General features: G+C 32.0%; 3 protein-coding genes and 1 long non-coding RNA gene across 5 annotated transcripts; 2 read left to right on the forward strand and 2 right to left on the reverse strand.

Annotated features, from left to right (window-relative positions):
• Positions 1–47: 47 nt before the first annotated feature.
• On the reverse strand, positions 48–1,378 carry LOC133031651 (uncharacterized). Its single transcript, XR_009684748.1, has 2 exons — positions 1,250–1,378; positions 48–1,090 (listed from the first exon to the last, which is right to left on the reverse strand). It is a non-coding gene; the product is annotated as an uncharacterized LOC133031651 (long non-coding RNA).
• On the forward strand, positions 1,085–5,039 carry LOC133031650 (proline iminopeptidase-like). 2 transcript variants are annotated; one of them, XM_061105137.1, is made up of 11 exons: positions 1,085–1,444; positions 1,559–1,797; positions 2,314–2,412; positions 2,505–2,615; positions 2,711–2,773; positions 2,857–2,950; positions 3,294–3,391; positions 3,629–3,730; positions 3,933–4,046; positions 4,212–4,286; positions 4,394–5,039. In XM_061105137.1, the coding sequence occupies exons 2-11, from the start codon at positions 1,663–1,665 to the stop codon at positions 4,493–4,495; spliced, it is 993 nt and encodes a 330-aa protein (XP_060961120.1). In that variant the 5' UTR covers positions 1,085–1,444; positions 1,559–1,662; the 3' UTR covers positions 4,496–5,039. The 2 variants fall into 2 exon arrangements, with proteins under 2 accessions (XP_060961120.1, XP_060961119.1); XM_061105136.1 differs by having other exon boundaries at positions 1,586–1,797.
• On the reverse strand, positions 4,735–8,601 carry LOC115704175 (uncharacterized). Its single transcript, XM_030631390.2, has 10 exons — positions 8,242–8,601; positions 7,697–7,761; positions 7,548–7,609; positions 6,404–7,459; positions 6,250–6,304; positions 6,040–6,159; positions 5,833–5,952; positions 5,671–5,757; positions 5,438–5,556; positions 4,735–5,355 (listed from the first exon to the last, which is right to left on the reverse strand). Exons 1-10 carry the CDS (start codon positions 8,393–8,395, stop codon positions 5,109–5,111), a joined length of 2,085 nt encoding a protein of 694 aa, XP_030487250.2. The 5' UTR covers positions 8,396–8,601; the 3' UTR covers positions 4,735–5,108.
• A 9,880-nt stretch (positions 8,602–18,481) lies between these two features.
• Positions 18,482–21,764, forward strand: LOC115704166 (squalene monooxygenase SE2). Its single transcript, XM_030631383.2, has 8 exons — positions 18,482–18,933; positions 19,232–19,343; positions 19,445–19,619; positions 19,711–19,879; positions 19,975–20,193; positions 20,281–20,556; positions 21,026–21,304; positions 21,406–21,764. Exons 1-8 carry the CDS (start codon positions 18,676–18,678, stop codon positions 21,508–21,510), a joined length of 1,593 nt encoding a protein of 530 aa, XP_030487243.2. The 5' UTR covers positions 18,482–18,675; the 3' UTR covers positions 21,511–21,764.
• The last annotated feature ends 241 nt before the right edge of the window (positions 21,765–22,005 follow it).

The following is a 22,005-nucleotide window of genomic DNA, read 5'->3' on the forward strand; positions in this document are numbered from 1 at the left end:
TGGCTTCAAATTACATGTATCGCTGAATTTTAATAGTACAATTCGAATAGAAAGAATCAATGGTATTATTAAAAGTAATAATGATAATAAATAATCATTCAATGATATCATATGATTGAACAAGAAAAGCATTATAATATGTATGTATCAATCATCATACAGTGAATGAAGAATAATTTAAGGCACCTCCCTTGTGCAGCTCTTTGGTACATTAAGACTGAAAATTTGGCTCATTGGGTATGGCGACCTTCTTCCTCTTGACACTGATCTTCTTGGGGCAACATGACCAGATATCTCAATTGCGGAAGAAGCACCATTTTTTTGCGTCCAAGGATAGTTGAAGACTTTTCCTTTGTTACGCCAAGTCAACAAGATGTTCAAACTTCAAAATGTCTCTTCCTGCTTGTCAGGTCGTTTAACTCTAAAGTAACCTCTCATTTTTTTTACCATAACTAAAGTAGTAACATTCATGACCTCCTAATTCTACTCACTGTTGAGGCCTCAATATGGTTCTTTTTCTGAACTTTTCTCTGGGGTTATAAGTTATAACTGCTTCATGCTTCCTAGATATATTAGTCCTTGAAGAAGTTCTGACAGTAAGTTTTCATTTAAGTTTCTATGCTGTAGAGAACCTTGTAGAGTAATGAAACAGAACCAATTTAAATGTACTTTGTATAATGAGGGGACTTACAGGTGTTGATGAGCCCACGTGTTTTATTTATTCACTTTCACTTCGTTCTTGGCATATTCCGGTTTTATAGTCAGAAACAATGGCTGAGTTTAGAATTGCAAATCAGATAAAAAAGAAGTAGAAAGTCAACCTGGCTTAGTTTATTTGATGTTTTCTCAACAAAACTTTTACTCCTAATGGTTTTACTGATGTGAGTTCATTCAGAGGTGTGACTTTCTTCTCTAGATTTTGCTTCCTCAAGATTACTCATTTCTTAAAATGAGCATAGTATAGCACTTAAATATGTAAGTTACAAGACTGGCTTTGGTTTCTTTCTCATACTTGGCTTCATGACCACCTAAAGCTGGAACAGAGCTCATTTTCAGTGTCTTCTTTGTTATTTGATTGGCTACTGCATCACTGTCAAAATTGGAAAGTGATAAATAAATAAATAAATTGAGATGTCAAATAAAAATCAATGATTGTCCCATAATAATTATCCAGTCCAATAAATTAAAATTAACAAAAAAAAAAAAAAAAAAAACACAAAAAAAAAACACAGAAAAAAACAAAACATACCCCTGTTAGCAGAATATTCTTGTTCGTCGATCTCAATGCTTTCGCCTTCATTTTCTGTGTTAATGAGAAAAATGAGGTGCTTCACTTCTTGTTCTGGGTCCTCAATACCCCTATGCTTTTCTACCGCTCTCACATCTTCTTCTTCTTCTTTCTACTCTCGCTTTCTACATTCCAATACAATCTTCGCTGCTTCTGGTATCTCTCTCTCTCTCTCTCTCTCTCTCTCTCTCTCTCTCTCTCTCTCTCTCATTATTAAAGTTTTGACTTTAAAGATTACTTACCCTTTTTTTTGTTTGTATTGATATAAAGTTTGAGCCTTCTGTTTTTGTCTCGAAGTGTCAGAGAAAAAGTATCCAGTTTTACGTGCCCAATATCTCGATTACAAGAGTGCTGAGCCAAAATTAATCGATTCGATGGAGTCGGAAAAGGAAGATTCGGGTTTGAAAAGAGAGCTTTACTCAGTTATAGAGCCTTACAGTTCAGGGTTTTTGAAGGTTTCGGATCTTCACACTATTTATTGGGAACAATCTGGGAATCCAGATGGGCATGTGAGTAGCTTTGAATGTTGAGGATTCTTATTAATTTATGTCATGTGTAAAAAAAAAAAAAGATAATATAGTCAGATTGGATTGGAGTGCATTGAAAACTAGATGAGAAAGATAAATGATTTGATCATTTAGTAAATAAAATAAATTACAATCAGAGTTAGATGCTTTTTTTTTTCCTTACCAATGTTAAAGATGGAGGTTAAATATGATAAAATTATCCTAATATTATCAATGGGATCAAGTTATCCTGTGGCAGGGGATTACTTAGGTTGTTAGATTAATTTGTTTTTGAATATTCTTTTTAATTTTATAAGAGATCACATGAGAAGAATTATCTAATTCTACTCTCCAAACATATCTTAATACATTGTTTTTTTTTTTTTTTTTTTGTTGAACTAGGTAATGGGCTTTATGTTACCATTCTGTATGCTATCCTTTTCTTATCTTTGTTAGTTGTTTGCTTGAAGATTTTTGTTTTAGGTTAATGATTATATTTATATGAACCTTACTCTGCAGCCTGTTGTGTTTCTTCATGGGGGTCCAGGAGGAGGAACTTCACCAACCAATAGGAGATTTTTTGACCCCGAGTTTTATCGAATCATTTTGTTTGATCAAGTTAGTATCTGATGGATCATTGTATTTGTAATAACCAAGATGATTATAAACATAAATGTATGAAATTTCTTTTTTTTTTTCTCTTTCTTCAGCGTGGTGCAGGAAAGAGTACACCCCATGCTTGTTTGAAGGAAAACACCACATGGGATCTCACTGATGATATTGAAAAGCTCAGGGAACATTTTAAAATCCCAGAATGGCAGGTTATATGGTGTTTTGAAGAGGAGAATTGGTCATTACTTTTCAAAAACAAAAAAGGCTCTTTTTGTAAGAGAATGTATTCTCTGTGCTTATGCAGGTTTTTGGTGGGTCGTGGGGAAGCACACTTGCCCTTGCTTATAGTCAATCGCATCCGGATAAGGTGCATAGTTTGTTGGATAAGGTTTTTCCCCTTCTTTTGTAGTTTTTCGTTTTTGACTGTACATTGCATGTTCTGATTTTAAGGTTACTGGACTAGTCCTTAGAGGGATCTTTCTACTGAGAAAGAAAGAGATTGATTGGTTTTATGAGGGTGGTGCTGCTGCTATTTATCCTGATGGTGAGTACTGCCTAGTGAATACTTTGCTGTAACTGAATTTCACTAATACATTCTGAGTTTACATTTCATCACATGTTATTTTGTTTGTACTGATTTTGCTTATGGGATTTTACATAGGATAGTAAAATTGTTGAGTTTTGATATCGGAATGGTCAAGATGATGGACAGGTCACTGTTATACAAATGATTTTCTAGCTAAACTATTTGATCGAATTGTCATGCTGGATGATGTTGTGAAATTGTGTTTGGCTTGTTTTATTGTGTTACCAATACCAAACTACCTTGTGCTGTTAGTATAGTTGAAAAATTGAGGCTAATATTGTGATTATCTTGTCAATCACAGCTTGGGAACCATTTAGAGATCTTATTCCAGAGAAAGAGAGAGGATGTTTCGTAGATGCTTACAGCAAGAGACTAAACTCTGATGACTTGGAAACACAAGTAAGACTTGGCTTGTTTTGCATACTTTAACTATGTCTTTATATTATCACGCGATCACAATAAAAATTCAATCAATGATGCTGCTGCAGACATTTGAAGTACGATTTTCGGTTGGTCATATAAAAGAAGGAAGTTTGTACTATTAGTCTCTTATAGTTGGAAAACACAAGTCCATAGCAAAAATAATACAGCTACATTTGTCTTTAGATTATTTTTTATACACTACCAATTTTTTAGTATGCAGCTGCTAGGGCATGGACAAGATGGGAAATGATGACTGCCCGTCTTATTCCAAATGATGAAAACATCAAGAAAGGAGATGATGACTATTTTTCCTTGGTATTATCATTTTTATACCTGTATCTTTTCATGAACTTTGATCCTTTTTATTTGGAAAATGTTTTCAATTGTGGATAGCTATAGATTCAATCTATCATATGTATTCTATTGTTTTTTACTTCAGATTACAGGTTCTGTAATTTAATTTGTTATGATGACTGAAGTTAGTCATGGTTCTATAAGTTTAATTTGCTCTTCCCAGGCATTTGCAAGGATTGAAAATCATTATTTTACCAACAAGGGATTCTTTCCTTCAGATTCATACCTATTGGATAACATTGATAAGATACGCCACATAGACGCTACAATTGTTCAGGTTCATATTTACTTTTTCATCCATGTTATGACATGCTCTTCTGAAATGTATAAGATTATTGATGTACTTAATACTTCTTATTGTAATTTCAATTGTTGGCTCAACCTAATAGTTGTGTATTTACCTCAGACAAGGAAATGTAACTAGTAAAAACTATCTTTTCAGGGAAGATATGATGTGTGCTGTCCTATGATGTCAGCTTGGGATCTCCACAAAGTGTGGCCAGAGGCAGATTTTAAGGTAAACTGAACTAAGGCCATTTTCCCTTTTTCTTTTTCACCATGGGGCTAAATCAACATTGAACTTTGTTGGCCAAACAAATTACTGAACTCTACCATTTTTAACAGGTTGTGAAAGATGCTGGTCACTCAGCCAATGAACCGGGAATAACGGCAGAACTTGTAGCTGCCAACGAACGGCTGAAAAGTAAAATTAAGGCTGGAAGATGAAAGGATCAATGATGCCATACCATGTTTGCCGAGGCAAGCTTTGACAACCCCCAAGGTTTGGAGGTTTCTTGTGAATAAGTTGAAGCAAGTTTCTTGAAATTGCTGCTCCTCCATCTGACTGTAATGCCAATTTCTTCATTGAAATTGTCATTTCCTTTTTGAAATGAAGTTTCTCACTGTGAACTCAACTTGTAGTTTTGTTGATATTTTGAATATGTTGTGTATTCATGCACATTATAGAGAATTACAGTATTCATATATAAATTTTTTCATTACAAATAAATAAAAAATGACGAGTATTAGCACATAGGCTAGTCAAAAAATACATGTGAAAAAAAAACGGGGAGCTTTTAGTACAATTAAAAAAGAATCAATGATATTATTGAACAAAAAAAAATTCAATGATATGATTGAACAGCATTACAACAAGATACAACAAGATATCTATCATACAGTGAGGAACAATTTAAGCCACCTTCCTCGTGCAGCTCTTTGGTACATGAAGACTGAAAATTTGGCTCCTTGGGTATGGTACTCGGCCCTCTTTTTCTTGACACTGATCTTGGGTATGTTACAACAAGACATATCTATCATACAGCGAATGAGGAACAATCTAAACCACCTTCCTCGTGCAGCTCTTTGGTACATGAAGACTATGAAAATTTGGCTCCTTGGGCATGGTACTCGGCCTTCTTCCTCTTGACACTGATCTTGGGGCAACAGGACAAGATGCCTCGGTTGTTGAAGAAATGCTATGTTTAGACGGCTTTGCAGCTTCCTTGCGTCTGGGGATAGTTGAAGACTTTTCCTTTATTACGCCAAGTCGACCAGATGTTTTAACTGTTCTGCTTGATGCAATCCTAAAAAGAGAGTTTGAAGTTATTTTTACTTTTTATTTTTTTCACCATAACCAAAAACTGAAATTCTATGAAGGAGCCTCACCCTTGAGGTTGAGGCCTCAATTTGGCTCTTTCTGAGCTTTTTTCTGGGGTTGTTGAAACTGCTTCACTGTGAGCCTCATGCTTCGTAGTAGAATTAGTCCGTGAAGTCCTAGCTCTTCCCTGCACATATGGTGACAGTAAGTTTTCAGATACTTCTCTATGATCTAGAGAAACCTTGTAGAGTAATGAAATCCATTTTAAATTATAAATGAATCATATGTGAAGGGGACTTACAGGCACATGTATTTTATTTATTCTCTTTCCAGAGTCTGCACGAGGAACATTTTCACTTTCACTTTGTTCATGGTAGATTTCGTTTTTCTAGTCACAAGAATGACTTGGTTTAGAATAATGAGTCAGAATTAAAACGAAAAAAGAAGTGGAGATATTACCAACCTGGAATGGGGTCTGATGTTTTCTCAATAATTTTACTCCTAATGGTTTTACTGATGTGAGTTCTTTCAGAGGCGTGGCTTGTTTCTTCTCTAAATTTGCTTCCTTGAGAATACTCCTTTCCTAAATAAGCATAATAAGTAAAATATGTAAGTCACAAGATTGGATCGTTTCTGTAATTGATAAGCTGGTGAGTAAACATTCACATACATCGGTTCTCAGTCTAAAAGGCTTGGGATTTGTTGGCTTTGGTTTCTTATACTTTGTTTCATGAACACCTAAAGCAGGAACAGAACTCATTTTTAGCGTCTTCTTCGTTGCTTGATTGGCCTGCATCATTGTAAAAGTTGGAAGATGAATAAACTGAGATCCAGTTACAAGTACTAATTTCTAGCATCATGTTCAAATGGGCCTTAATACCTTATTTGTATCGTGATTACTAACAGTTTTCCCCTCTGACTGATTGTTCATTTCTCTGCAGTAGGGTAACAAACAAGTCCGGTTAATAAAGTTCAGTCCAGTTCAAAAAAAAACATAAAACAGTTGAAGGGAAATAAGAAAAAAAAAATCATACCTGTTAATATTGGAATTTTCTTTTTCATCATTCTCAGTGCTTTCACCTCCATTTTCTGTGTTATCAGAAGGCAAAGCATTTTCTTTATCATCAATGTCAGCATCCTGAGCCTGAGGGCTGCTCCTTTTGTCTTCACTTGACTTTCCTTTTACTGCATGCTCACTTGAATCAGTTAAATGTTTAACAGGTCCAGTATGATCTATGGAATTTTGGTGATCACTGTCTCCTGAAGCCCTCCCTTCAGAACTACACAAGGAGGAGATATTTCCTCTTGATGTTTCTGATAGAACTTCAACTGGATGCTCATCGGACCATGCTTCTGATGTTTCCAGTGTCTTTAAATTCTCCACATGACCAATTGTTTCACTGTTCTTAGAAGTGCCTGATTCAGAATAGCCTTCCAGAGAAACATCCCTTGGTCTGTGATCAATCTCCATATCCCTCGAATCATTTTCACCATCTTCATGAGACTGTAGACCACAGGACTCCTTCAAATCCTTTTCCTTTTTCTTTCTCTTCAAATTTTTCAAAGGTTTTACTTCCCGGCCCTTTTGAGTGTGAGATTGCAACGAGTCATAAACCCTGCTTTTAACCTCTCGTCCCTTAAATAATTTCCTTGAAGTTGTATCTGTAGTCTGCTTCTTTCCCTTCACAATATCAAGCTTCGACATGGCTGTACATAATTTCGCCATTGGAGTTTTAAACTCTACTGAAATCTTGGTCCTGCAAACCTTCTTTGGAGACTGGAAAACCAAACCTTTTGCAATAGCTCTAGTCTTTGGCACCACAATGTTATTTCCCTTGGGATTCCGAACACTTTTAAATGTATCTGGATTTGATATTCGCTTTCTATTCCTTGGAGTAGTCAAAGCTTTTGTTGCTGCATTTGTTTTCTTCAAATTGGCTTTTGGGGTTGCAGTGATCTTTGAGAGTGATTTGTTCTTATCTTTCAAGTCAAATAGCCTGCGAGAAATCGAAGGAACTACCGGCATTCTTGTTATTTTAGGCTTGGATGATTTTGCAGGAGCTGTAAGTGGGCACTTGGGACTAGAGAAACTGACAAAAGCAAAAGCAAGAGCATTGTATGAGCAAAAGATAGATGATAGAAATTATTTTAGCAAACTTAGTCATTAAAGCTAGGTACCTCGGAGGTTTCTTGTATAGTGCTTTCCGAAACCGTATATTAGGACTCCTCGCTGCCATAACCTGTAAAACTCAACAATTTGAAGCCTAAATATTAGATTAGTTTACACATGAAAGCAACTCAAATCAAAACGGAAATTTATAACTAACCCGAAGAATAAAATTCTTTTCTATTGCTTCAGGGTCAAGTTCCTCTTCATGTTTTCTATCACATCCTATTGAAAAAGAAATAGTAAGAGAAGAGATTCGATGTCAAATGTATGCATTCCCAGCTAAGGTAAACCCAATTTGGAAAGAAAACTGTATACTTAGACAATTTTGGAACGAGAATTCTCAACCAAACATATTAAGAAAATAGTAATGAGCTACAAAGTATAACAGAAACTCAACTCTTTCAAGTTCAGGTGATTTGAAGAACCATCCAAAATTACCTAATATATATAGGTAAAAGGTTTCAGTGAGCTGATAAATTTTCATAATTCAGTTTCTATTCTTTTTCTCCATTTTTCTTGGCTACCAAACAAACAAGCCTACAATCTCAAATTAAGTAATAAAACAACATAACAAACTCAAATATAATCAGATCAAGTAAGAATTGAAACATTATAAAAGAAAAACTAGCCAGAGCAAAAAACCAAAAATAGAAACTAAGTTCAAAAAGTGATGGCAAGAAAGAATTTAATTTCAACACGAACCGAAGCGCAAGCAGAACCAGTAACGATCGTCGGGACAGCACTGTTCGGGTACAGTGAAGTCAACGAACTTGGGTGCTTCAATCTTCTCATAAAAGTCATCCCCTCGTCCGCCATCTTCATCATTGATCTGCTCCGACAAGTGAGGCTCCTCCATTCGTAGAGAAAAGCTAGGCAGGCAGAGAAACTGGATTTGGAAGTAGAAGATAGTGGAGCGTTGTCTGGGTTTGTTATGGGACACGGTGAATGGTAATGGTGAGAGTTTTTAAATTTGGGAGTTTGGGAAAGAGGAAAGAGAAAATCGGCTTTGGGTTCTTCACTCTGTAAGTAGCCGTTGCAAAAGAGTTTTTTTTTTTATATTTTAATATTTTCGGACAAGAAGGCCAAGAAAACGGCATAAGCAGGGGCCTTTAGGTCATTTCATGTGGTTGTAACGGGAAGATCTCGGCTCTTCTGGTCCCTACTTACCTCTTAGTTAATTACTTACTAGACGCACGTGGAACACATTAATGTCAAGCCCAAGACCAAGGCCAAAACCCAATCCTAGGCCCAAATTTGACCCATCAACTAATACTATCTTCTTCTTCTTTTTAAACAAGAAGAGAAAACTCTATTAAATAAGAATAGCGAAATCAATCATTACAGTATTGTTGATGGCAAAAGAAATATTGCTACTAACAAAAATATAATATGAGCAAGACAATAATCAAAGTTGTTACCAAATCGTTTGACACAACAAATTTGACTTTAATAAGAGAAAATTAATTAAAGCTTTGTAATTTGAAACTAAAGAACCGAAAATAGAAGGCATAACAATAAAACTCTCAATTATTGGAACATATAAAATTTAATATAGTGTTAAGTAAGTAACAATAATAGGAAAACTCTTACACTTAAGATGATGTATTTGTTGTAAATTTTTGTTTGAACCAGTTTCTTACTTTCTCTTTCTCCGAATGTTTCTCTTAACTTCTTAAAAAACCACTCCCATGATGAGTCATTCTCCGAGTCTCCTATTCCAAATGCCAATATGAATATGTGGTTATTAGTATCCATTGTTGATGTTGTAAACAACGTTCCTCCATATGTTATTTTCAAGAATGTGCCATCTACCACAATCACTGGTCTGTAATGAATCCATCCTCTGATTGAATTTGACAATGCTAAGAACATGTACTTGAACCGGTTCTTCTTGTCCGTAATTAATTTAGTTAATGTCTCTGGATTTGCTATTTTTAGCATATGAAGGTATATTAGTAGTTGCTGGTATGAGTCTTCTAGCTTTCCTCTTGACAATTCTAGAACTTTTTCTTTTGTTCTTCAAGCCTTTTGATATCCCATCGAAACCCCAAACTCATGTAGCAAGTCCTTCATAATGTCATTCGGTGCATGCTTCCTGTTTATTGAGTCGTATTTCTTCTTTACTATTTGAGCAATAGTATTGTAAGTTGCTTGCCTATGATCTTCCATTATGACATCCAATGAGCAGGTATGGTTGTTGACATATTTTCTAATCTTGAATGTTTGTGTTTGTTTCAACTTTGAAGCGCGCAGATTCCAGTTACAATTTTCGTCAACACATGTAACCATGTATTCTCTTGGTTCGGACCTCTTCATTCTGATTTGAAAGTTCTTTATCATTGCATAGAAACTGATTGTTGTTTTCAGTATGTTCTTGTCATTGTATATTTGTCCTTCTTCAATCTCAAGCACCATGTAATTTGTGATGATCTCCATTTCTTCAGCCCTTCTCTTTTTTGTTGCTTCATTTGATTGCTCTATTATAAAATTTGCAACTTCTTCAGCCATCGCAAACATGTTTGGGGGAATTTTTATCTGACTATTATCATGATTTGAATCTTGTCCTCAATATCATATTGCTGATTGAATGGTTCATTGTGTATTTGTAGGACCAGTTTCTCCACTGTCTTTGTTTGCTCTTGTATTGGTTGTTCAGAAGATTAATTTTCCACTGTTTGTATAGCTATTTCTTCTGTAGTTGTGATGCATAGTGCAGAATCAGTTACTCCAGCCTGTGTTTTTCTTAGCTCAATGTAGAATTTGAGGGAATTGTCAGTCAGTAGCTTCATTAGTGTTGTTCTCGGTGATATCTGGTAGGATATGTCTATGCTGCTTCTTTTGCAATTTATCTCTGTTTTTATCAGCTCCATCAAGTTTGCTAGTGATGAATTGGTTAGAATTAGAATTCCAGTCATCATAATTTGTATTTTCTCTCCATTGACCCCCATATTTGATGACACACATGATTTGTTTTATAACTGCAATTTTAGAAAAAAATTAATATTAGAATCTTAATTTAATTTTTTTATTAAAACCGGTTTTTTTTTAAAAAAAAATTATGTGTTATTGTTTTGGTTTTAAGTTTTTAACTGGTTTTTAAGTTTTTTACTGGTTTTTTTACTGATTTTTTTTGTTATTTATGTCTTTGATTACTTTTTTGCATTTTTAAAAGAAAATTATTATTAAAATCTTAATGTATTTTTTTTAACTGGTTTCTTTTTAATTTTATGATTGTTTGCTTTGTTTATGTTTTTAACTGGTTTTTAAGTTTTTGACTGTTTTTTAACGAGTTTTTTTTTTTTGTTTGTTATGTTTTGTCATTTGTGACTTTCATTATTTTTTTTACTGTTTAAGGAAAAGTAATATTAGAATCTTATTATAGTTTTTATTTGGAACCGGTTTTGTTTAAATTTTATTTGTCAATGTTTTAGGTAAGTTTTTTACCTAGTTTTTAAGTTTTTAACTGGTTTTTTTTTTTTTTTTCTGATATATATTTTGTTATCTGTTATAACTTTGATTACTTTTTGCATTGTTAAATGAAATGTTTTATTAGAATCTGATTATAATTTTGTATTTGGAACCGGTTTGGTTTAATTTTAAAGTTTCATTATTTAATTTAAGTTTTTAACTGGTTATTTTTTTCTATTATATTTTTTTGCCTGTTATGTCTTTGATTATTTTATTAATACGATTGTCCTTCGTTTTTTCTCTTGGTTTAACTGGTTTTTTTTTTTTTTTGTATATATGTTTTTTAAAATGTCGAGTTTCATTTATTTTTCAGATGATATATATATTCTTATATAATATGTTCATATATAGTTATCAGCATATATAATTTTGATTATTGAGTTTATATACCTGTTTTGTTTATACTGAGAATAGTTGTGGAAATTTTGTTGCTGTGTATAATTCGGTTTGATGTTTCATTTTCTGGTATGCGATTTTATGAGCATTGATTTTCAGTTTCACACAGATGCAGTCGGACCAGAATTTAAAGTGAGGGGGGGCGTAAATAAATTTAAAAAGAAAATATAAAGTGTAGTTAGTGGGGTTTGAACCTTTACCCTCTAATCTATTTACTAACTACCTTAACCATTACACCAAAGTTCCTATCATGTCTATAAATATCATTTTTTAATACAAATATATATTGTAACTAATTAAAATACATATACATTTTTTTCTCGATTTTTTTTTTCAGGGGGGGCGACTGCCCCCCCTCGCTATAATGTGGGTCCGCCCCTGCACAGATGAGGAAGAGGATCAGAAGTAATTGAAGAACTTACAAGAGCTAGAGAAGACAATCGAAGACGACGATTGTTGCTGCAGCTCTGTCATCAATCGATGAAAATTCTAGTTTGTGAGATTGATTTGTTGTGCATGATGCTTGCGTTTGAGATCGAATTGCAGACTTCAATCGTCGAAGCTTATCGTGCGATTTTGAGAGAGAAAATGTGAGAGAGAGATGATCTGAATTCTAGTGTTTTATTTTGGAAAATATGAATTTTTTCCAGTTAAGTCTATTTATATACTTTTTGGTTTCTCATATTTTTGCCATTAATTATTATTTTTTCATATCTTGTTGAGTTATTTTTTTTTTCTGCCATAAAAAAGTAAATGGCACTAAAAATTCTCATATTTATGAAATTTCCCCAAAAATAAATGGTAGCATCGAGCACTCCAAGTTGGACTGAATGTAATTTGTCAATACAATATTAATTTAGTGTGGTCATATTATTATTATTATTATTATTATTATCATTATTATTATTATTATTATAATAATAATAACATAAACCCACAAGTATGTACTAATTTTTTATTTAATAACATAATATAGATCAATAAACACTTACTCAGCTAGTCCAATGATCCGTTTCAAAAAAAAAAAAAAAGCTAGTCCAATGATTATGACTGTTTCGATCTTTATTTTATTTTTATAAATAAGATCATGAAGTGAAACTACTTTATATCAAGTCAACGGTCTGAAGCGGTACTTTGTCAACCCTTGTATATTCACATATAATTGACTTGAAACTTGAATTATACGCATCCTCACTTTATATATTTTTGGGTTAGTTTGGTACACTTGATCCTATGTAGAACCAATAATTTCTAATTTATTATAAAAAAAATAAAATCCCCAATTTAGACCAGTTATAAATAAAAATAACCTCTATATTGTAATTAGTTATACATTTTTTTAAGTCCTGTATTAATAAAATATACCTCTATATAAGAATAATTACATCTTAAAAAAATATATACATATATTTTATAAATTTACTTATGTAGAATTAATAATTTTATTTCAAATTATAGTACATGTATAAATATTATATGTACTCGAAAATAATTTTAATATAATATAGTATTAAGAATTGTTTATTGGTATTTTTTGATATTTTGATTTTTTTTTTCAAGTGTAACTTTATTTAGTTATAACCTCTCAATTAGAATATTATTTTTTTGATCCCAAGTGTATTCTTGGATAGAGGTTCTACTGTATATTAAATTATATTTTATGCAATATTTTTTTTTAATAAAAGTCATAAGATTTATTAATTAATAAATTCGTTCAAAACAATAAAACACATTTCAGAGGAACAGTCCTTCAACTGAAGCACACGACCTGTAAAGAAACAAGAGCCTCTTGTCAAGCAATGAGCTAACTTATTTGCATATCGTTTTACAAAACACAAATTGTGAAAGCATAAAATACCGCTCTGAATCGCTTGGATACAAACCAAGCTATCTGTTTCCAACATGACTCTATCCCACGAATGAGTTGTAATCCAACTCAATGCTTCTTTAATGCCTATTATCTCAGCAATTTCGGATTGAACACATCTAATCTTCCCCTTCTTGAATGCTTCTACCATAGCACCATGATGATTCTGAGCTACACAACCCATACCAAAAGACAAAACTCGAACCAGAAAAAACAAAAAGGAAAAGACTAAAAAATCATGTCAAAAGACAAGACTAAAGAACCGTGTTAAAAAATAAGACTAATGGAAAAACTAAATTAGTTTCAACACATAAATACGATCACAACATTAAAATTAATTAAGGAATGAACTCCTTATAATTCTAACCCCATAAAAATATTAATTGGAATTAAACTAATAATAGTAAATTAATAAATGAAAACAAAAATCTAAAACGGAGGACGTCGTTGAGCCGAACGTAGCCACTCTCAGACGACTGCTCTTGAACCCCTCATAGAAGAAGACGTTGATGTGGAAATTATTAGGATTTTTATGCAATATTTTAAAGTAAAACTATATGTGTTATTGACTTGTATGGACACATAAATCTATAATATTTTAGTATAAATTAAAGTTTAAAATAGTATTATATAAAAATATGTTATATAATCTAATTGAATATAATACAATACAATACGACCTAATACAACGTACCAAACAAACCCTTAAGTTTTAATTAATTTTTTTAATTCTAAAATAATTTACAATAGATGTTAAGCGTATATCTAACTTATCTGCCATAACAATTTCGTATCTCATTACCTTTTTTAGGGTTAAACAAACTTATTTCTTGACTTGTCTTAAAATATTAAAAGTTATGGTGACATTAGGTAATAATTTTGTTTTTAGATTTTTTAACCACCAAAATAAAAGTATTTTTTTAAAAAAAAAAAAAAAGTTAAAGAAAAAAAGTGTATTATATTTATTTTTTAATTTTAAAAACAAAAATAAAAGTGTGTTTTATAAATTTTATTTATGTTTTCAATTATTGATTTTATTTTATTTTTAATTATTTGTTTAAGTTATACGGAACCCAATAATTAATTATATCAATAACAATATAACATCGAGAAAGCACTAAATACTAATAATATCTTCTAACAAGAAAATTGTTAAAGGATATCACTGGTGCTTAGCACTTTCTTTAGTATCATACTGCTATTGGTGCATTTAAATAGCGAGTTCTATATAACTTAAAAAAATAAACTTTAAATAATATCACTAACTAATCATAAAGTGACACCTATAAAAGATACTGGATCCCAATAACAAAACTCTTTGAACAATTCTCTATAATAAATGGAGAAAGTTAGACAGGCGTTACATATACATGTGTTTGTTGAAGGCATTAAATTTGAGTGGACCAAGATATTTAACAAGTGATATGGCATTTATTAGGGGGCTTTCGTGATTTTACACTAATTATTTCGGTGGGGACATCCTTTTTCCTGTAGGCTAAATATTTGGGCTTCATTTCAAAATGGGATATTGAAGATTTCAAAATGGGATGATGTATACCGAATACTTCCTTATCCTCATACAAATATGTAGCTTTATGTGTGCTAATAGGAAATTTGATTTGTTGGGTTGTTACAATATGTTTCTAACTATTTATGTTATTAAGTTTCAAAAGATAAATTGTAATTCTCATTTTTGAAAAACTTTATAAAGTAAATGAAATAACTTATTTAACACAAACTTGAATTCATAAATACTTAAAATTTAGACAGATCTACTAATATTTTATCTTTTAATATAAATTATCTTTTTTATAATAAACAATACATCGATAAAATATATTAATTCATATCGATCTAGTCATGTATAATCAAATTATACACAATACATTTACTAAATGTAAGGCGATCCTGAGTTAAAATAGGCTATAGGAAAATTTTTTTTTGAACCTTTACAATAAAGATAAATGGTTTTTTAAAAATTATTAAAAAAATATGTATATTTTTTTAAAAGGTATTTATTTTATTTGGGCCCCTAAAATGAGTGGACCCTAGGCGCGAGCCTAGCCCGCCTATGCCTAGGGCCGGCCTTGACTAAATGTCTACTCACATATATGATCTGAATCAAAATCATATATCATTACTATATAGTGCTTAGTAAACCATACTTGATAGTACTATTTTAAAAATTCATACTTTAATATATTGCCGACTTATTTTATTCAAATGTTATGATCTTAATTCTCTTGTACTTTTAGAAGATCATACAGTCCTATAGTGTTGTAAATATAGGTCAGATTTTTTGACATGGCATGAAATCAACACGAGTTGAAGAGGCATGAGCACAACTTGACAGGAAAAAATATGCGCTTCGGCACGACACGACACAACATGAAAAAATATGGGCTTAGACATGACACGACAATAAAAATATAGGCTTAGGTACGACAAAACACGAAAAATATGAGCTTAGACACAACACAACACGGCAAGCCAGGAGCACAACACGTAAGCACGAATAGTTTAACTCGACAACATGATACATTCAAAGGTCCAATAATTTGATAATAATAATAATGATAAATATTTATTTATTAATTATAATGATAGTAATATTTTAATTATAATAATTATAATTATTTTTTAAATGATTGTGTGTAATTATTATTAACAAAAATATAAAAGTAATTAAAACAATAAAATACACATATATTTTTGCATTTAGCTCAAAAATTTTACTGAAAATGCAAAAAAAAAAAAAAAAAAAAATTGAGCACAAATTTGAGCCCATATAAGAAAACAAGTTGTTCTATTTAAGAAAAATGGACTAGCCCGAATATATGCTTAAGCATGTATGTATTTGTACTTAACATATATATTAAGAATGTTGGATAGATATTTAAGTAACCCTCTATAGAACTTTGGTATGCAACCAAATGGGTAAAAGGAATTTATGAAGAACAAAAGACTACATGTTCACTAACTAAAAATAGAAAATTTTGGAGATCATTAAGATTTTTGATTCTCATCTCATAAAGATTTTAGTTGTGAGATTTTTGTCACATATAGCTACAAAATTAGGAATGGTATTGAAAACTAATAAAAATATATGTTGTGATAATAAATCAATCGTGTTACATTTAAGTAACAACATAGGCTCTACAAGGTCAAAGGCACATTGACTTTGAACTAATTGTTATTAAAATAAAGAGTAATAAGGTGTCCATAGAGCATATAAGGACAAACTCCATATTTTCAAATCTTGATCATTAAGGATATACCACTTAAGGCTTTTCAAGAGCTTGTTGCTCATAAATGGATGTGGTATTATTTAAGATTGTGCTGGTTTAGTGGGAGTTTGTATTTGAGATGTTCCATCAAACTGATACATATTTATGGTTTAATTTTGTAGATAAAATATGGACTGAAGTTTTAAGTACTCTGAATGTTTTCTTTCTATTGAGGTTTAAGTACAAGGCTAGAAAGAATTAATACAGGATTGATCTCAATTAAGGAAGACCGGTTGGAAATAGGCATGTTAAGATCATATTTGCATGTAATTTCTATGCTACGTATCCATGATTGATTTATCACATTTAGTTATAATGATTTACGTGACCATTGATGTGTTTAACTACTTTAAATGTTACGAAAGTCACTTTGATCTTATATTAGTATAATCAATGGACGAGATTATTTTAAAATACCTATATTAATTATGATAGCAAAAGTTAAGTGCTTATAAGGTTATACACTGTCACAAAACATATGTAGTCCAAGTTGGAGATTGTTGGATTAAAATCCTCAATATGGACTCATATGTATTGGTGTATTGCTATTTAAAGTTTGACCCAAATAATGTGATCATTTTAGTAATTGTGGGTCATTGGGTATTAAGGGTTTATGGGCTAAATTAGAAATGCTTAAAATTAATAACATCTCTATGAGGTTATATAATAGCAATGGTCTCCAAGAAATAAGAGCTAATTCTATCCTCATTTTTTCCCATCAAGAGAGAAAATTAGAAAACCCTAAGTCTTGTTTTTTTGGAAGATCATTACTCAAAATCTCCACAAAGATCATCTTTATAAAATGGACTAAAATCATCACTATCTATGAATTAAGGTACGCTTCCACTACTTGAGTTATTCTCTTTGAATCAACAAAGATACACTTATAATTATATGTAATATATTTATCTATGAAATTACTATATATTTTATGAGTGGTGAATTTAACAAATAAACTTATTTATATACTTCATAATTCTTTTATTTAATCATTATTTATTTTTCTTATATAATTTTATATTTAGTTCATTTGTCATTTATGAATGTTAGTATGTTTCATTGATTTTTTTTTTCTATAGGTTTACTCTACAGTGACTCAAGCGAATTGTGTAGCACCTATGATAGTGTTGGATTGGCTCTCTCTATGTGGATGAAAACAATAGTCTAGTAGTTGTATCTGTTGTTCTTAGAGACATTATTATTTCAATGATGTTGAATCCTTTTTAGTTAATTTATAACAAGTTTGTTATCTAAATTTTTAAGAATATTCCTAATCTATATTCATTGGATGGCTATATGACTACACATGAATTAGCTATGCATACTTTTTGGATAGATAAATAACTTGTTTGATTAGAAATTTCTTGTATTATCTTTGGAATGTTTAGTTGTTGTAGTTTTATTAAGTTGTATGACATTGGTTTATTATTTCAATAATATATTTATTATTTTTAAAAATAATAATAATAATTATATAACATCCGATACTTAATTGTATTAATAGCGATAAAGAGAGTAGTAAACATTATTAGTGTCTTTTATCATTTCTTTCAAAGATTACTATAAATATATCACATATATATCCCAATTTTTACATGTCTAAGATGTTATAACTTATAACATGAATAGGATAGAGAAGCTACAATGACATTCAAGCTTGTCCCATTTTGAATCCTAAGATGAGAGTTTTTGGTCTAAAACCATTAACATATAGGAGAAGCAAATACTTTCCAAAATTTAGCACAAAAGTCAATAAAAGATGTATTTGACTCATTTTTTTACAATAGCAGTTGTGCTCCAATATAATAAAAGACAAATATCACTATTTTTAAATTAAACAGATTTTTTGTTTTTGTTTTTTTTTTTTTTTGAGAAAGATTTTTTGTTTTTAAATTGATCAGAATTTACTTCCACGTCTTATAATTTGAAATGAAGAAACAAATGTCTTTTCCAACTCTATAAATATCCATCAAGCTATCATCTCTTTCGCCTAACTTGCACGTAAAATCAGAAACAAGAGTAGATATATGAGAGAGAAGTAAAACCAAGAAAATATTAATTGACATTTGTAAAAGAAAAAGAGAAAGAAAACTAGGGATCCAAATCCATTATAGGAAGATGGTTTTTGATCAGTATTTGCTTGGTGGAGTCATAGCTTTATTGGCGGGGTTCATGTTCTTGTATAATTACAGTTACAGGGGAAAGAAGATCATGAGTAGTACCAAAGCCAAATCAATGGAGTTATATAGTAATGGGTTTGTTAAGACATCATCAAACGGTGCCGTTTCTCCTTCTGGTATCCCAAAAGAAGGTACAGATGTCATCATCGTTGGAGCTGGAGTTGCCGGTGCAGCTCTTGCATACACCCTTGCCAAGGTGAGTCCTTTTCTTCACAATCCCTTAAATTTTTTCCTATTTTGTCGACAACAAAGATAAATATACATAGAGTTTGAGTAATTCTTGAAAGTAGAATGATTTTTTAATGCAGCTTTTCAAAATGGTGTTATTTTGAATTTTTTGATAATTTGCAAAGTAGCTCTTACGTCAAGTAAATTAAAACTGAATTCTATAAAAAAAAAAAACAATGTTATCTTGCCAAACACTTCGTGATGAGGTTTCCTTGGTGTTTGTGGTTATGCTCTGAAAATTCACTGTCTATTTTTTTTCATGGCAGGATGGAAGAAGAGTTCATGTGATTGAAAGGGACTTGAATGAGCCAGATAGAATTGTTGGTGAGCTACTTCAACCAGGAGGGTATCTAAAATTGATCGAGCTGGGTCTTGAAGGTATTTACCAATTACTTAAAAACTACCTGTAACAAATATAATCACTTTCATTTGCTGATCTGAATATCTATCTGTCTATTTTTGTGTGTTTGGTTTATTAGATTGTGTAAAAGAGATCGACGCTCAGAGAGTTTTTGGCTATGCTCTTTACAAAGATGGGAAAAGCACCAAACTTTCATATCCCTTAGAAAAATTTCATTCTGATGTGGCTGGCCGAAGCTTTCACAATGGAAGATTCATACAAAGAATGCGTGAAAAGGCTTCATCACTTTCTAAGTATTATCTCATTCCTTTTGTAAACAATTTAGTTTTGCTTTTGTTTGTTGTTTTCGAAGCATGTTATCATGGTTGATGATGTTGTGTGCAGTGTGAGATTGGAACAAGGAACAGTAACTTCTCTTCTTGAGGAAAAGGGAACAATCAAAGGTGTTCAATACAGAAATAAGGCTGGTCAAGAGTTGACTTCTCATGCTCCCCTAACTATAGTTTGTGATGGCTGTTTCTCAAATCTAAGACGCTCTCTTTGCAAGCCACAGGTAACCTAAACAATACTAATTGGCTTTTAGATTGTAAGCATAAATAACTTAGTTGAGATTTGATTAGTCTAATACTATACTTACTATTTGTGCAGGTTGATATTCCCTCCTGTTTTGTTGGTTTGGTGTTAGAAAACTGTGATCTTCCTTATGCAAATCATGGCCATGTGATCTTGGCAGACCCTTCCCCAATCCTGTTTTACCCTATAAGCAGCACCGAAATTCGGTGTCTGGTTGATGTGCCTGGCCAAAAAGTTCCTTCTGTGGCTAATGGTGAAATGGCTACTTACTTGAAAAGTGCAGTAGCTCCTCAGGTAACCATGACCAACAAACATATCTAATCATTTACTTTCATGTATCAATGTGATTTTTTGGTACTGAATTTTCTGATGTAATCTTAGATTCCCCCGGAGTTGAATGCTTCTTTCATAGCTGCAATTGACAAAGGAAACATCAGGACCATGACAAACAGAAGCATGCCTGCCTCTCCATATCCTACTCCTGGCGCATTGTTGATGGGAGACGCATTCAACATGCGCCACCCTTTGACCGGTGGGGGAATGACCGTTGCTCTTTCGGACATTGTTGTTTTAAGGAACCTTCTAAGGCCACTCCATGATCTCCATGACTCATCTGCACTATGCAAATACCTTGAATCCTTTTACACTCTTCGTAAGGTAAGCATCTTAGAACAAAGTCCTCTGTCCAAACTAGTGCATGAGCACGGAATGTTAGAATTTGAATCACCTTAATGCAAGAACTTAGATTAAGCAAGTCCAGAACATAAATTTCTTGCAAGTTGCTATCGATATCTTAAAGTCAAACTCCATGACATGTTCCTAATAGCCCATGAAGAAATCAATGAGAATAAGAACATAATCAGCAGAAGCCTTAGCTGAATTCATGACTGGATTGGACTAGAGGGTGATGATCTAATTATGGATATTTTTGTTCTGATTTTTTCATTAAATTAGATTCCATGAGATAAGTAATACCCAATAGCTCAATTTCTTTGTAAATATCCTTAAAATGGGCTAAATTTAGGAAAACACCACACACTTATATGACCACATATTAGATTTTACCCAAGATGGAATTCTAGTCATAGAATGCAGATTAACTCAGTGTTGATGGCTTTGTTTGCAGCCAGTGGCATCTACCATAAACACATTGGCTGGTGCTTTGTACAAAGTGTTCTGTGCTTCCCCTGACCCTGCAAGGAAAGAGATGCGTGAAGCTTGTTTTGACTATCTTAGTCTTGGTGGCATTTGCACAAACGGACCAGTAGCTCTGCTCTCTGGTCTCAACCCATGTCCATTAAGCTTGGTTCTCCATTTTTTTGCTGTCGCTGTCTTTGGTGTCGGACGCTTATTAATTCCATTCCCTTCGCCACGAAGAATGTGGATTGGGGCCAGACTGATTTCGGTAGTAAAAACACTCTGACTCACTCTCTCAGACTACTAATCTAGAATCTATTTTTCCAAGTTGTATAATTGCTAAGGACAACGTTCCTTCATTCATTGCAGGGTGCATCAGGTATAATTTTTCCAATTATAAAGGCAGAAGGAGTTAGACAAATGTTCTTTCCAGTTACTGTACCAGCATATTACAGAGTTCCTCCTGTTCAATGAGGAAAAATAAGACACCAAATCCAAATTCAGAAGTGTAACATGTAAAAGCAGAGGTTATCATAGATGTAATTTACTTGTAACACAATTTAGTTGTAGCAATCAACATTGGTTCTCATCCCTGAGCAAAACGAAGGATATGGGGTGGGGATCAATGTTACACTTCCTAAAAAAGATATGCTCTTATTTTTTTTATATGTATTGTAAAAGTTTGTTGCAAGGAATCAATATATGTTTTATAAAATTTTGTTTATTCAGATGAACTGATAATCATATTGAAATTTTGCTGGACAAAAAAAATTCACAACATTAGATATCTTTTTAATTCGAACAAATACTATTTTGAACCGTGTATTTTGTAAAAACTACTGATTGAGTTGATTATTTATTAAAATGAAACATAATGATAATTCGATTTATAAGTTTTATTACAAGACTAGTTATATTTTCTATATATGTCTGGGAGAAATTAATTTTCAATTGGTTATATTAAAAAAA

Source organism: Cannabis sativa, chromosome X (assembly GCF_029168945.1).
Source record: "Cannabis sativa cultivar Pink pepper isolate KNU-18-1 chromosome X, ASM2916894v1, whole genome shotgun sequence".
NCBI lineage: Eukaryota > Viridiplantae > Streptophyta > Magnoliopsida > Rosales > Cannabaceae > Cannabis > Cannabis sativa.

Coding starts and splice junctions, on each gene's coding strand:
- LOC133031650 (XM_061105136.1), top strand. CDS start 1,285: ATGCTTTCGCCTTCATTTTCTGTGTTAATGAGAAAAATGAGGTGCTTC. Junction 1,445..1,585: donor TACAATCTTCGCTGCTTCTG/GTATCTCTCTCT, acceptor TTTGTCTCGAAG/TGTCAGAGAAAAAGTATCCA. Junction 2,413..2,504: donor GAATCATTTTGTTTGATCAA/GTTAGTATCTGA, acceptor CTCTTTCTTCAG/CGTGGTGCAGGAAAGAGTAC.
- LOC115704175 (XM_030631390.2), bottom strand. CDS start 8,395: ATGGAGGAGCCTCACTTGTCGGAGCAGATCAATGATGAAGATGGCGGA. Junction 6,305..6,403: donor GAAAATTCCAATATTAACAG/GTATGATTTTTT, acceptor ACCCTACTGCAG/AGAAATGAACAATCAGTCAG. Junction 5,953..6,039: donor CTTTTAGACTGAGAACCGAT/GTATGTGAATGT, acceptor ATGCTTATTTAG/GAAAGGAGTATTCTCAAGGA.
- LOC115704166 (XM_030631383.2), top strand. CDS start 18,676: ATGGTTTTTGATCAGTATTTGCTTGGTGGAGTCATAGCTTTATTGGCG. Junction 18,934..19,231: donor TTGCATACACCCTTGCCAAG/GTGAGTCCTTTT, acceptor TTTTCATGGCAG/GATGGAAGAAGAGTTCATGT. Junction 20,194..20,280: donor AAAGTGCAGTAGCTCCTCAG/GTAACCATGACC, acceptor ATGTAATCTTAG/ATTCCCCCGGAGTTGAATGC.